Source organism: Saccopteryx bilineata, chromosome 8 (assembly GCF_036850765.1).
Source record: "Saccopteryx bilineata isolate mSacBil1 chromosome 8, mSacBil1_pri_phased_curated, whole genome shotgun sequence".
Lineage (NCBI taxonomy): Eukaryota > Metazoa > Chordata > Mammalia > Chiroptera > Emballonuridae > Saccopteryx > Saccopteryx bilineata.
In genome coordinates this window covers 48,379,400-48,392,972 of record NC_089497.1, presented here as the reverse complement: position 1 = coordinate 48,392,972, position 13,573 = coordinate 48,379,400, and the positions used below count along the sequence as shown (strand labels likewise).

Sequence of the window (13,573 nt, the reverse complement as noted above, 5' to 3'; positions counted from 1 at the left end):
TTGAGAAAATCTTGTGGTGAACTGTGAATTATATTGTACTAAATAGAACAAACAATGCTTGTAATGGAGGGCCTGAATTGGGGAGAAGTAATAAAGGGACAAAAGAAAAACCCCAGAAAAAAAGGGGGTGTGGACCCACAAAAAGCAAATAAGGAAAAATATTTGGGTCAAGAATAAAATGATTTGCTTTTAGGTGTTGGTTGACTAAGAGTTATGATGAGAGGAAGAAGAGGGTAACAGGAAAATGGGGGGACAAATTAAAAAATTACTATTGTATTTAGTGGAACAAGAACTAGATAAAATGGAGAGCCAGGGATGGGAGTACTGCTAGTGAGTTAAAAAGGTGAAGTAAAAACCCCCCAAAATGCCACAAACATAAGTTTGAGTCCCAGATAAGATAATTTGTTCGTTATTGAGGTTTTAATGAGAGGAGACGTAAAGGAGAAAGGAGGAAACTAATATAGAGGGAGAAAAAAAAGAGAGAGAAAAAAAAGAGGGATCCACTAAAAGAAGAAAAAAGAAAAAAGAGGAGAGAGAGAGAGAGAGAGAGAGTTAAGGGTTTTGGAGTGCAACCCTCATAGAGAGAAAGGAAGAGGAAAGAAAAGATAATGGGAGATGTAACACTTATGGGTAGTGTAGTTCAAGGAGAGGAGAGAGTAAGACCGGCAGAGAGTTAATCGGCCAAATTGGAGGAGGAAAAAAAGTATCAAGAATGAAGATAAGAGAAACAAATGAACAAATATAATAAAATGGGATAGGTTATAAAGTCTGTGGATTATTCTTGATTTTGAGAGGTTATCTTCTTGCTTTTTCTTTTCTCTCCCTCTTCCTGTTCAGTGACTCTGTACCCCGGGTTCTGCCCCTTTGGCACGCTCAGGTAGAGGTTTGTAGTTGATAAGTCTCTATGGCAATGTCATGTATTGTGCTTCAGTCTCGTTGGCAGTCGAGGCTCATTAGCATTTTTAGGCTCCGACAGTGAGAGAGTCCGTGTTCCTGGAGCCTTTCTCCTAGTCTTTCCTTCTTCAATTAGTAGCCTGATAATCCAGCTATGGGGTTGCTGCTGCCTCTGCCTGGATAGTAAGAGGCTCAAAGAGCTGGCAACTCCCCACTCTATTCCTACTCATCTCAGGGCTCTAGGTAAGGCTCAGTCAGTGAAAGCTGCTAGCATAATCAGGCAGGGCTCCCGCCCACTCAAAGACCTCTGGCTCTGCCACTCTGTCCGGTAACTTGGGCGGGCGCCCACTCTTGGGGCACTCGGAGGAAACTCTCGCTCACTATCTGTGCACAGACCAGGATATCAGGCCGGAAGTCCCACACTCCGAGGAAACCCCCGCCCACACAGAAAAGTTCCAGCGTTGGAATTGGCTCTCACTCCCTCCCCATGTGCGGCTCCCCCAGGGCGCTGGGGTGGCCCGAGATTCCACTTTTGGCCCACACAAAGGCCCCTGACTCTGCCCCTCTGTGGGATAACACGGGCGCACACTCCTGAGGTTCTCGGAGGAATCTCTCGCCCACTCTCCGTGAGTGCCGACCAGGATATCAGGCTGGCTGCCTCACCCTCTGAGTGAAACCCCTCCCGCACGGAAATGTTCCAGCGTTGAAATTGGCTCTCGCTCCTTCCCCATGTGCGGGTTTTCCAGGGCACTGGGACGGCCTGGAGAATCCGCTTTCGGTCCACACAAAGGCCCTTGACTCTGCCTCTCTGTGGGATAACATGAGCACCCACTGCTGAGGCAATCGGAGGGATCTCTTGCCCACTATCTGTGCGCGCTGACCAGGAGATCGGGGAAAATGGCTGCCCCACTTGTCTTTCTTTGTCTGGGTTTGACGGGAGTGTTAGCTTGTATTGACTGGGTTGCCACAGGCACAGTTTTTCCTCCTCGGCTTGGATCTCCGTGCCACAGCCTGGTTCAGCCATTTGTGCCGTGGCCTGGATCTATTCACCCCCTTTGCCCGCCTCAGTTTCTATATTCTCAGTTCCCAGTGAAAGCAGCCCTATTTAGGTTAGTGAGGAAGGCGGAGCATTTCTTACTTCCTATTTCCTTTGGGGTTTGATTATATATTTAGCCAATTTTTCACTTGACCATAACTTCGGGTGTATTACGAAACATCTGGAGGCTCCAAGGATAGGTTTTTCTGTTTCTGGTTGAAGATCTTGTTGAGTTTTGGGGGAGATTTATCGGTATCGCTTCCTACCGCACCATTACTCTGATGTCATCTCCCTCAAGCCATTTTCTTTAAACAGCTAAGGTGGAGGCCACAGAGCCATCCTCTCAGTGCTTGGGGCCAAGTCACTTGAACCAGTTGAGCTATGGCTGTAGGCGGGCTGGGGGGGAGAAGGGGGAGAGGTAGAGAAGCAAATGTTGCCCCTCCTTTGTGCCCTGACCAGGAATCAAACCCAGGGCATCTACACACCGGGCCCATGCTTTACCACTGAGCCAACCAGCCAGCGCCCTTGTGGTATTCTTGCAACTCTTCTGTAAGTTTAAAATTATGTCAAAATAAAAGCTACCAAAGAGTTGTTCTCATATAATTCATATGTGGATATTCAAGAGAAGAGTAGATTTTGAATGGTATCCTATGAGGTGCACTTCATTTTCTTATAGAGGAATAATAGAGTGGATTCAGTATTATCCTTTTGGCATATATATACTATTGAATTCTAAGATGATTAAAAACTGTATTTAGAGAAGTAATTATAATAGTACATGTTTCATGCTATAAAAATGTTTATATTGCTATAAAATTAAAAATATAGAAATGTTGATTTCCCCTGAAGAGTCTAGGGAGAACTTTACATGAAAAGAGATGTCTGAACAGAAAAGGATGTTAAAGGATCATTAAAAGGAGAGAGGATCATCGTCAATAGAGGGAAACATAAGTGCAAAATCTTGCAAGTGTAAAAGTTTGACATTTTAATGTGGTAAAATCTGTGAAGCTGACATAGAGATTCATGGAGGTTTGTCCAGAAAAGGGTTGACAAGTTCAGGTCCAGATCACGAAAGGCATGATATAACAAGAAAGGAGTTTGGATATTATCTTGGAGACTGTGGGTATTCACTGACCTATATAAAGCAAGAGAAGATATCCCATTCTGCATTTTAGGAACAGCCTTAGCAGTCAGGCTGAGCATTGGCAGGTAGGTCATAAATAGGAGGCTTTGATAACGCTCCATCAGGAAATGAAAAGGGCCTAAGCCAGTGGTTCTCAAACTTTTGAAGTCAGGGCGCATTTAAAATCCTACAGATAATTGTAGGCGCACTATATTCAAATTTCTGAGAAATATGTTATAATAATTAAGTCAAATATTAAAGAAAAAAATATAAAGTCCAAGCATGCTTTTATGGTAATTAAAAAAATAAATATGACAAAATTAAATTTATTCTGACATTAAAAAACTTTTATATTACATTTTTTGAGTTATGATTTTTAGAATTCATAGAAAAGAGGGATTAAAAAATTAAAAAATGACAGAAAAGTTATCTTTTTAGATACATTCTTAGTAAGATTTAGTAAATTTGGCAGTTTCCGGCATGAATGTGTTAAGTTTTTTCATTCTTGTGTTTATGAGAAACATGAGTCTGATGTGTCCTAGTGATTTCTTTAATGTTTGAGCATATATTTGAAAGGCAAACTCTCATTTCCTCATCAATACATTGAAGAATTCCTCTCTTTTTACTCTTGTGTTGAGAGCAGAAAACCCCACCATACATATCATCTTAATTTTACACTAAACAAAGGATAGAAGAAACTCATCTCCAGTCTTTCTAGGAACATGGGGGGTGGTATAAACAATCCAATACCACAGCTTAACAGCCTTTTGCAACCTAATGAGGCAAGTGAGGTGGGGTGTTGGGCAGACTGTCATCTTACAGCCAATTCCCCACACCTCTGAACCCCAAAACTCTAAACTCCAAAACCCTTGTTGATTTTTTGGTCCCCAACAGGCACATATTTCTCTGGAATACCATAGGGTGCACCAGTGCATTCTGGCATACACTTTGAGAGCCACTGGCCTAAGGTAATGCCCCAGTGATGGGAATGGAAAAAGGACAGGGGCAAGGTGGATTCCAGAGAGATTAAAGACAAAAATCAATAAGACTTGAGGTTTGATTAGATATTGGGGCTCAGACACAAGTCAGAGTTAACTCAGATTTCTGTCTTAGGCTATTGACTGATCAATAACTGTATTAACTGAGAAGAAATAACTTAGAGATTTGCTTGAGGAAGGTAGTGTAAGTTAGTGGTCCTCTGGAACCTCTAGATGGGAACTGAAATCAGATAAGGTAACAGGTAATATTTCTTGAGCATAGTAAGGGCCATTTTCCTTTGTTAATTAAAGCTTTACAATCAACATAGAGACATACTGATTTGAAAGAATCCACTGATGTCAAGATAGAAACAAGAGCACTAAGAGTCAACATTTCTGGGAACCCAAACAGGAATGTGGAGGAGAGAACAGTCATGATCTAATCTGTTTTTCTTGCTTGTAACTGTTGCCATGTTGTAAGTGTGTGTTCAAGGCCGTGGGTGTTGCTAATGGTTATTCTTGTAGATAAATATTAATGTGTTTATATATAGTATTATATATTTTATACAAATTCCACCAGTGACATTATAAGAAATAAGTTTAGAAGCAAAATTAGTCTTTAGGTTAGTAATTCTGATGCGTGATTCTATGTAATGTTGTTAATAAGGGGATCCACATATTTAAGTAGTGTCCATTTGTTCATTGTAGTGTTCATTATTGTTTTCCAGTGTTTGCATATTTGTTCTAGACTTCAGTTCTTTGTAAATGCTCTAATAGCAGAAGTGTAAAGAGGAAGATAGGAATGTTGCTATAGAACACACTGATATGAAAACAGATGGATTTAGGTCTGAATTGGCAAAAGCAACATCTATTTCAATGGCAAAACCAAAATCAAGACAAACACAAAATATTTTCAATGTCAAATAAAGGAAATGAGACAGTATGAAGCCGAATGTACCCTAATGTCTGCCTTGAAAGTGCTTTGGACATTTTCTTAATGGGTACAGATTTGCCCCTGTCCATTCTCCATCTATATCTTAATTCAACTTTAGCATGAAAATGAAATAATTTTCTACATCTGGAAAATTTGACATGAAACAAAGATCAAGACTATTGAACAGTGCACTTAATGCTGTATTTTTTTAAAAAAATTTGTTTAGAATGGTGGAGTGTAAATATTAAGCATTTGTGATATTATCTTTGAATATTTAAATAGACTTTACTTTGGCATATACTTTTACTATTTTTATTATGAAATGTTTATCATTTTCAGATCATGTTTTTCATATTATTGAAATGTATAATTTTGCCATAGTATATTGGTTCTAAAAACAATAAACCATGCATTAACCTTTTGAGTGGTGAGTTTTTTTCATGCTTGCTGACCCCAAGAAATCAGTTTTTTTCAAAAAAATGAAATTAGTTCGTTTTTTTTTTTCTGTATTTTTCTGAAGCCGGAAACGGGGAGAGACAGTCAGACAGACTCCCACATGCACCCGATCGGGATCCACCCGGCACGTCCACCAGGGGGCGACACTCTGCCCACCAGGGGGTGATGCTCTGCCCCTCCGGGGTGTTGCTCTGTTGCGACCAGAGCCACTCTAGCGCCTGGGGCAGAGGCCGAGGAGCCATCCCCAGTGCCCGGGCCATCTTTGCTCCAGTGGAGCCTCGGCTGCAGAAGGGGAAGAGAGAGACAGAGAGGAAGGAGAGGGGGAGGGGTGGAGAAGCAGATGGGCGCTTCTCCTGTGTGCCCTGGCCGTGAATCAAACCCGGGACTTCTGCACGCCAGGCCGACACTCTACCACTGAGCCAACTGGCCAGGGCCAGTTCCAGTTCCAGTTTTATAAACTTAAAATCATGTTTGTTTGATAACCAATTTATGGAAACAAGAAGAACATACATTTGCCTTTTTAAAATGTTGCCTTACACATTTTTAAAATAAAAATTTTTGTATGATTGTACTCTGGACGGTCAGCAGGCACGAGGACATACATGAACGTTCGTACTACTCAAAGGGTAACTATTATTATTATTATTTTAGCAAGAAAGGGAGGGAGGGAGGGAGACAAACACACAGGTACAGACAGACAGGAAGGGAGAGAGATGAGGAGCATCAACTCGTAGTTACGCCACCTTAGTTGTTCATTGATTGCTTTCTCATATGTACCTTGACTGGACAGCTCCATCTGATCCAGTGACCCCTTGCTCAAGCCAGTGACCTTGGGGCTCAAGCCAGCGGCCATGGAGTCCTGTCTATGATCGCACACTCAAGCTGGTGACCTCAGAGTTTCAAACCTGGGTCCGCAGCATCCCAGGCCAATGCTCTATCCCAGCGGTTCTCAACCTGTGGGTCGCGACCCCGGCGGGGGTTGAACGACTAAAACACAGGGGTCACCTAAAGCCATTGGAAGTACATATTTATTATACAATACATTTTTAAATAAAATACATATTTCCAATGGCTTTAGGCGACCCCTGTGTTTTGGTTGTTCAACCCCCCCCCCGGGGTCGTGACCCACAGGTTGAGAACCGCTGCTCTATCCACTGTACCACCGCCTGGTTAGACACTTATTTTTTCTACAGACTACTTCTAAAACTTTTAAGGAAATGGCTTACTGTTTATTATTATGATCATTATTATTTAAAAATAAAAAATACATTAATCATATAAAAATATAGAGTGATTTAAGGTTTAGGCATTTCTATCAACCTCATATCCTGAGTATTGGTATCTGTTGGGAATTTGAAGATAGGCAACATTTTACCAGTTTCTTGACTAATTTTTCTTATGATTCATTAAAATGTCAATTTCACAACTGGTGCCAGGAAGGAATTTCCATTGGGAAGCATTTTCAGGCATTGTACTAAGCTTATTACATGCATTATCTTATTTAGTCCTCACAGTGACCTGTGATGTAGAGCCACATTAGTAACTCCATTTCACACATGAGGAAACTAAAACAAAGATGAAGAAACAGATAACACATTGAAGACCACATAGCAAGTAGGTGGCAGGGCAGATTGCAGTCCAGCTGTCTGAGTCCAGAACACATCAGAAGTGGTTCTGGAGCTAAGGAGAGAGGATGGGAGTGGAAATGCACACATATTTATCTCTCTCTCAAATTCTGAAGGGCCTTTTGGCCCAGGTGCGTAGCTTGTGTGGGGCACAGTGTTGCTGTAAACAAAAACAGAGAGGGGTATGATGTCTTTTGTGCTTTCACATTATGCTTCCACGCTATTGGACCTTCCCTGTTCTTTAAAAATAGAAAATCAAAAGAACATTTATTTTCATTCACTTTTTTTTAAAGATTTTATTTATTCATTATAGGGGGTGGGGGGAGAGAGAGAGAAAGAGAAAGGAGCAGGAAGCATCAACTCCCATATGTGCCTTGACCAGGCAAGCCAGGGTTTTGAACCGGCAACCTCAGTGTTTCCAGGTTGACGCTTTATCCACTGCGCCACCACAGGTCAGGCTCAAGAACATTTATTTTCTAACTTCATTTGAACAAATTACTGCCATGCCAGAGCAGGCCAAGCAAAGTGACAAACCATGGCTGGAATCAGTCTGGCACTTGCGAAAGAGGTGCTCACAGCCCCGCTCTGACTTGACTGCACAAACCACTTGTATATCTCCAGATCTTTCATAGGAGGTCATACTTTTAGTCTTTAAAATTCATGGACCAAAAAAAAAAATTCTCTGCAAATAAAACTATTAATATCTTTTCAGTGTTCTGTTGATTTCTTTAGTTTTCTTATTTTTTTCCCCTAAATTCTGACTCGATCGTTATTTTTCTGACAGACCAGGTCCAAGGAACAGTCACCATCCGGAACGTCAGCACCCTGTCTTCAGGTTTGTACCAGTGTGTGGCCTCAAATGCTATTGGAACCAGCACCTGCCTTTTGGATCTCCAGGTCATTTCCCGTAAGTACATAAAATTCTGATATTCACACTGGGTCTAAAATGCCAAGATCTTTGTTAAACTGGGGAATGAAGAGTGCTGCTTCTTTACAGATTGTTTGAAGATCAAATAGAAATTCGTTTGGCTTTGGCCCTGGCCGGTTGGCTCAGCGGTAGAGCGTTGGCCTAGCGTGCGGAGGACCCGGGTTCGATTCCCGGCCAGGGCACACAGGAGAAGCGCCCATTTGCTTCTCCAGCCCTCCGCCGGGCTTTCCTCTCTGTCTCTCTCTTCCCCTCCCGCAGCCAAGGCTCCATTGGAGCAAAGATGGCCCGGGCGCTGGGGATGGCTCTGTGGCCTCTGCCTCAGGCGCTAGAGTGGCTCTGGTCGCAACATGGCGACGCCCAGGATGGGCAGAGCATCGCCCCCTGGTGGGCAGAGCGTCACCCCATGGTGGGCGTGCCGGGTGGATCCCGGTCGGGCGCATGCGGGAATCTGTCTGTCTCTCCCTGTTTCCAGCTTCAGAAAAATGAAAAAAAAAAAAAAAAAGAAATTCGTTTGGCTTTAATCGTTATTGAAAATATTTTATAAATGTACCAGTATACTTTTCAGCCTCAGCAATATGACATCTTCTTTACAACAAAATATCTTTCTCCTTAGGATCATTAGGATCAAATCAATTCTGATTGTATAATGCTATGCACATTATAAAATGTGTAATGATCTGTGGCCATGGCCCAGACAAGACCTTGTATTTTCTCCAAATCCTTTACATCAGCTTAATTGTTGGGTGCTGTGATCATAAACAACCAGTGTAGATTTTTTTTTTCTCTTCATTTGAAAATTCTGAGTTATTTGAGTTGTAGTTGTAAAAGGGAGTGATTTGTCTGGGATGAGGTGATAAGTTATCCAGTAATGGCTGGGCTCATTTGGGGCAGATCAGTCCATCTTTGCCTGCTCTGCTATAGGTGTGGCTCTCCTGAAGCTGTCAGTCATGTAACTGTTCATTCCCTAAGTGAATGTGAGCTTGCTGTGCGTTAGTCCTCCTCTGGGGCACAGAAAGTTAAGTGAGGTTTCACTTTACATGAATGCAATACTTTTGACAATTCTAAACATTTTAAGAAGATTCTTTAGTAAACTTGAATGTTTATAAAGTTGCATGAGATTGTAGTATTTCTCTCTCTCTCTCTCTCTCTCTCTCTCTTTATTCTTTGTTCTTTAAATGTACCTTAAATATATTTTTCAGCCCAGCCCAGGAGCATTGGACTAATAGCTGGAGCCATTGGCATTGGTGCAGTTATTGTCATTCTTTGCATTGCACTAATTTTAGGGGCATTCTTTTACTGGAGAAGCAAAAATAAAGAGGAAGAGGAGGAAGAAATTCCTAATGAAATAAGGTTTGTGTCAGATAATTTGTCCTGCTTAGCCAGTGTTTATATTTTGCTATTTTCTTATCTGTGATATCACCTTTCCTCATGGTACTGGTCAGCTTTATTTACTGGATCATGAAAGGGGAGGACTAGGAGGACACAAGTGAAGGATGTCTTCTTTCCCTCCCATAGCTCAGGGTAAGAGGGGTTAGGTGGCAGCTACAGTAGAAAAGTTAGATTGGAACATGTGTTTAACATTGTCACATATTATAGATGAGAACATAAAGCAAGAAGAAATACCATAAGAACATACCGGCATCTATATACAGATAGGCCAGAGCAGTATGGGTTGGTGTGAAAGACAGTTCAGTCAAGAATATGACTATCCTAAGAAAACAATGTCAAGATGATCTTTAAAGAAAAGTAACTCTTGGCATATTGTGGAGATATGGGGTTCAGGCACAGTCGCAGATTGCATCATGTCATGTCCTCATTGAAAATGCTTTAATGGCTCCAGTCTACTTAGCTTGACATACACAGAATTTCGGGACCTGGCCCTTACCTGCTTCCCTGGTCTTACCTCCCATCGCTTCCCTGATCATTTGGATTCCAGTCTATTCTGCATTTTCTCATGCCTCAGGGCCTCTACTCAAGTCTTTGCCCTCTTCCTGGGCTTTACTGCTTCCGTTTTTATTCATCTCTTCAGGAAACTCCTTGATCTGATTCAAGACTAGTCCAGGCATCAGCTCCTCACATACATTGACTTCAGCCTTTTGCCCGTATTTGCAGATTTGCCAGTGTCCTTGCCTTGGTTGTCACCCCCCCCTTTTTTTTTTTTACATGAAACATCCAGTGGAATGCTACTCAATAAATGTTAAATGAATTAACAAATTAATGACTTCTCTTAGACTCTTCTAATTCTTAAGGTTTGGACTGTATCCAGGGACAGATTTCTTCCCAGCATAAGATTACTAGGAAAACCTCATTATAGCAGACCACAATGAGTTCTCAACCCCAAAGTGCAATGAGATTGGGCCACCTGTAACAATTTCTTGAAGTTCTGCACACCCATAGCTTGGTTTCCTAGATATTTTATAGCAACTAGCTCAGTGGAATTCTTTATAGACTGTTCCTATTTAGAGCAAACACATGCAAGCACACACACACACACACACACACACACCACACAGGTATATTATTTTAGCTATATTGGAAGACACACATCTTTGAACGATTTGAAATTACCCTTTCTTGTTTTGGAGACCGAGAAGCTGCAGAAAATTTTCTTGAGCAGTGTCTCAGAGGGAATGAATTTTAAAGCCAAGACCACCAGAACTGGTGTCCTTTCCTGAGGATTTGTGTTTCATAGACGTATTAGCCTTAATATGGAAAAAAGAAAAAAGAGTTCTGGTAGGGTAAACCTGAAGTAAAGCCTAATGACAACTTTATTTTGTTCCTTTTCAGAGAGGATGACCTTCCACCTAAATGTTCTTCTGCCAAAGCGTTTCACACTGAGATATCCTCCTCAGAGAACAACACATTGACCTCTTCTAATACCTACAACAGTCGATACTGGAGCAACAATCCAAAAGTTCACAGGAACACGGAGTCGTTTAACGACTTCAGTGACTTGCGCCAGTCCTTCTCCCTGCACTCAGGCAATGCCAACATACCAGCCATCTGTGCTAACGGGACCCATCTCGTTCCAGCTTCGCATAAGACTCTGGTAGTGACAGCCAACAGAAGGTCATCACCGCAGGTCATGTCCAGGAGCAATGGCTCAGTCAGCAGGAAGCCCCGGCCTCAGCACACACATTCCTACACTGTCAGCCAAGCAACTCTGGAGCGAATTGGCGCTGTCCCTGTCATGGTGCCAGCCCAGAGTCGGGCAGGGTCCCTCGTATAGGACATGAGTGTTCAGAAGAGAACCAGTGAAACGCTCCATACAAGGGGATGGTGTGGTGGGTGAGTGTTGGGAAGGAAACCTTTCCTCCTTGTGATACTAGTAAAAAGCGCAGAGGAAGGCAAAGGCTGTCATCTGGCCACCAGGATTTGTGGGATGAACTAGAATGTACTGTCATGAAGACTTGTTTCCCCACCACTGAGGGGGGATTCTGCTCAGTGAGCTGGGTCTCAGCTGTGCCAAGCCAAGGAAAAAGGACACAAGAGCGGAGTTGCATGTAAAATCTCAACTGCCGTCCAGACGGGTTTGTTCTTTAGTTCATGCCTCAATTAACAGTTTTGAAAGAGACTCAAGTGCCAGGTGGAGTTCAGATAAAGAAATTATTTTAAAAGATAGGTGTCTGTAGAAAAAATAATGAGCATCCTGGAATATCGCCCACTTCTCCCCACTCTGTGTGTAGAGGGCGAAGGGCATGAATGGTTAATATTTGTCTCAACAGGGCTGGTTCTTGTATCACAGAATCAACATTTTTTACTTAAGCAAAAAAAAAAAAAATTCAGTAAGAAATGGGGGAAAACAAAAGAAACTTCTTTGGAAGGCCATTCATTTTTGTTTATTTCTGAACCATGGATTTCATATTTGGAGTGTTGCTCTGTTGACAGATTCTTGCCTGCTTCTGTTTTTCCTAGGGCCTGCTACAAGTTCATGACAATTACTGTTCATTATTTCCTGGGAAAGTATTTTTTTTTTATTATTGGATTTTTAAAAAATACATGAGAGGCACTGGACTAGGAAAGAAAAGACTGTTGTTGACAGCACGTGCAGTGACTGTTTACTGGGCCCGTGGAAGGTCCGTCCCGAAAGAGCTCGGTCATGGGGGCAGCACAGGAGCAGGAAGGCAGGTCGGTCTGAGGGGTAACAGCGCTCCTGGCAGCCTTGTGGGTGGGCCTTCCAAGTCTCCCTGGTATCACACCGGGTTATTCTTAATGAGGGCAGCACCTGAGGCCTTTTGTACCGAGGTAGATAACTTTCTCCTTGCTTGACAAGTAGAGGTCAGTAGGTTGTTACAGGGCAACAGTTCCGTTTTTGTTTTTCAAAATAATTATTTGTGAAGGTAGATACTGAGACAAAAAGCTGTGCTCCCAGATATGTTCCTGGGAGGCTCTGCCCTCTATTTCTCAGAGCTCAGGTTTGCAGTTGTGTCCAAGTGCATTTTCTACCCCTGCAAAGAGACTCCTTCTGTGACTAATTACCTGGTGTGGCTGGCCTTGGAGTTCACCAGATAATTTATAAACCTCTCACTCTATTTTTGCTAGATAGATCTGGTCATACTTGGATTGGTGACTCTCTCGCCTTAATCACACTTCAAGCAACACATAAATGTTTTTCTTCCCTAAAGTATTTATGATACTGAACCTCGTGATTCCATAAGAGCATCTTTTCTCTTCCTGACGTTGTCTCTTACTCCCCCTCCCCCCACTATGCTGTTTTTTGCTCTCTTTTTCTGCAAGCATAGTCATCACAAGAAGTGGCCTCCTGGTTTTCAGACTTATTTGAATAAATGGAAACCAACAGCTGCTGCATGCAGTGGTTTTCAACCTTTTACCCTTGGGGACCAGTGAAAATAGAATTCTTTGGGAGCCTTTAAGGCAGAAATCACCCTGAGCGAATTCAATTAAGATCATTGGGTCTATACTACTTTTCATACAGCATCAGGGTGGTTAACTGTTCCATGGACTGGCACAGAATTTCTGGCGGACCAGTCTGTGGACTGGTGGTTGAAAGAGACTGGTATACACTATTTTTCCAAGAGGGCTAAGCTCAGAACCTAACCATTCCAACATTGATGAAAAGCTGACTTTACTTTAGCATTACTTATTTTTTTAATTTGATGGTTTTTGACTTTGTAAAAATTCAAATAAATGAATGTCTATACTTTTTAATAAAGAAAATGTGGAAATACCATGACACAGGGATGATGATAATATCAGATATTGTTTAGAAAGCATTTATCTTGCATTTCTTTATTCTTTTAATTACCTAAAATTTAATAAAAGTTTATTCATATAAAAACAAGTTGTCATTAATTACCATATTAATGAATAGATGATTGTCTATTTCCCTTAATCTTGTAATCATTTTCCATTCTGTTATATCATATTCATATTCATAATCATTTGATTAATTATATAATATTCTAAAAGTTACTTAATTTTTGTTAGAAATTTAAGTTCAGTCCTATTCTCACATGTATGATATGTAGATGTAATGACCGTTTTTATACATTGAGCTATTTTTATATTTTATATTTCTTGCTTTTTTTCAGCCCTGAATCTCTATCATCTAGAACAGTGCCTAGCATGGGTAGTGGGCA

At 41.6% G+C, this 13,573-nt stretch overlaps 1 protein-coding gene across 2 annotated transcripts in view; it reads left to right on the top strand.

The window, feature by feature from the left end:
- IGSF11 (immunoglobulin superfamily member 11) overlaps positions 1–13,260 on the top strand; it is a 154,423-nt gene extending 141,163 nt beyond the window's left edge. For both annotated transcript variants that reach the window (XM_066241348.1, XM_066241347.1), the window contains 3 exons: positions 7,830–7,952; positions 9,173–9,323; positions 10,761–13,260. In XM_066241348.1, the coding sequence (XP_066097445.1) occupies positions 7,830–7,952; positions 9,173–9,323; positions 10,761–11,202 (716 nt within the window). In that variant the 3' untranslated portion in view covers positions 11,203–13,260. The remainder of the gene's footprint in view (positions 1–7,829; positions 7,953–9,172; positions 9,324–10,760) is intronic.
- The last annotated feature ends 313 nt before the right edge of the window (positions 13,261–13,573 follow it).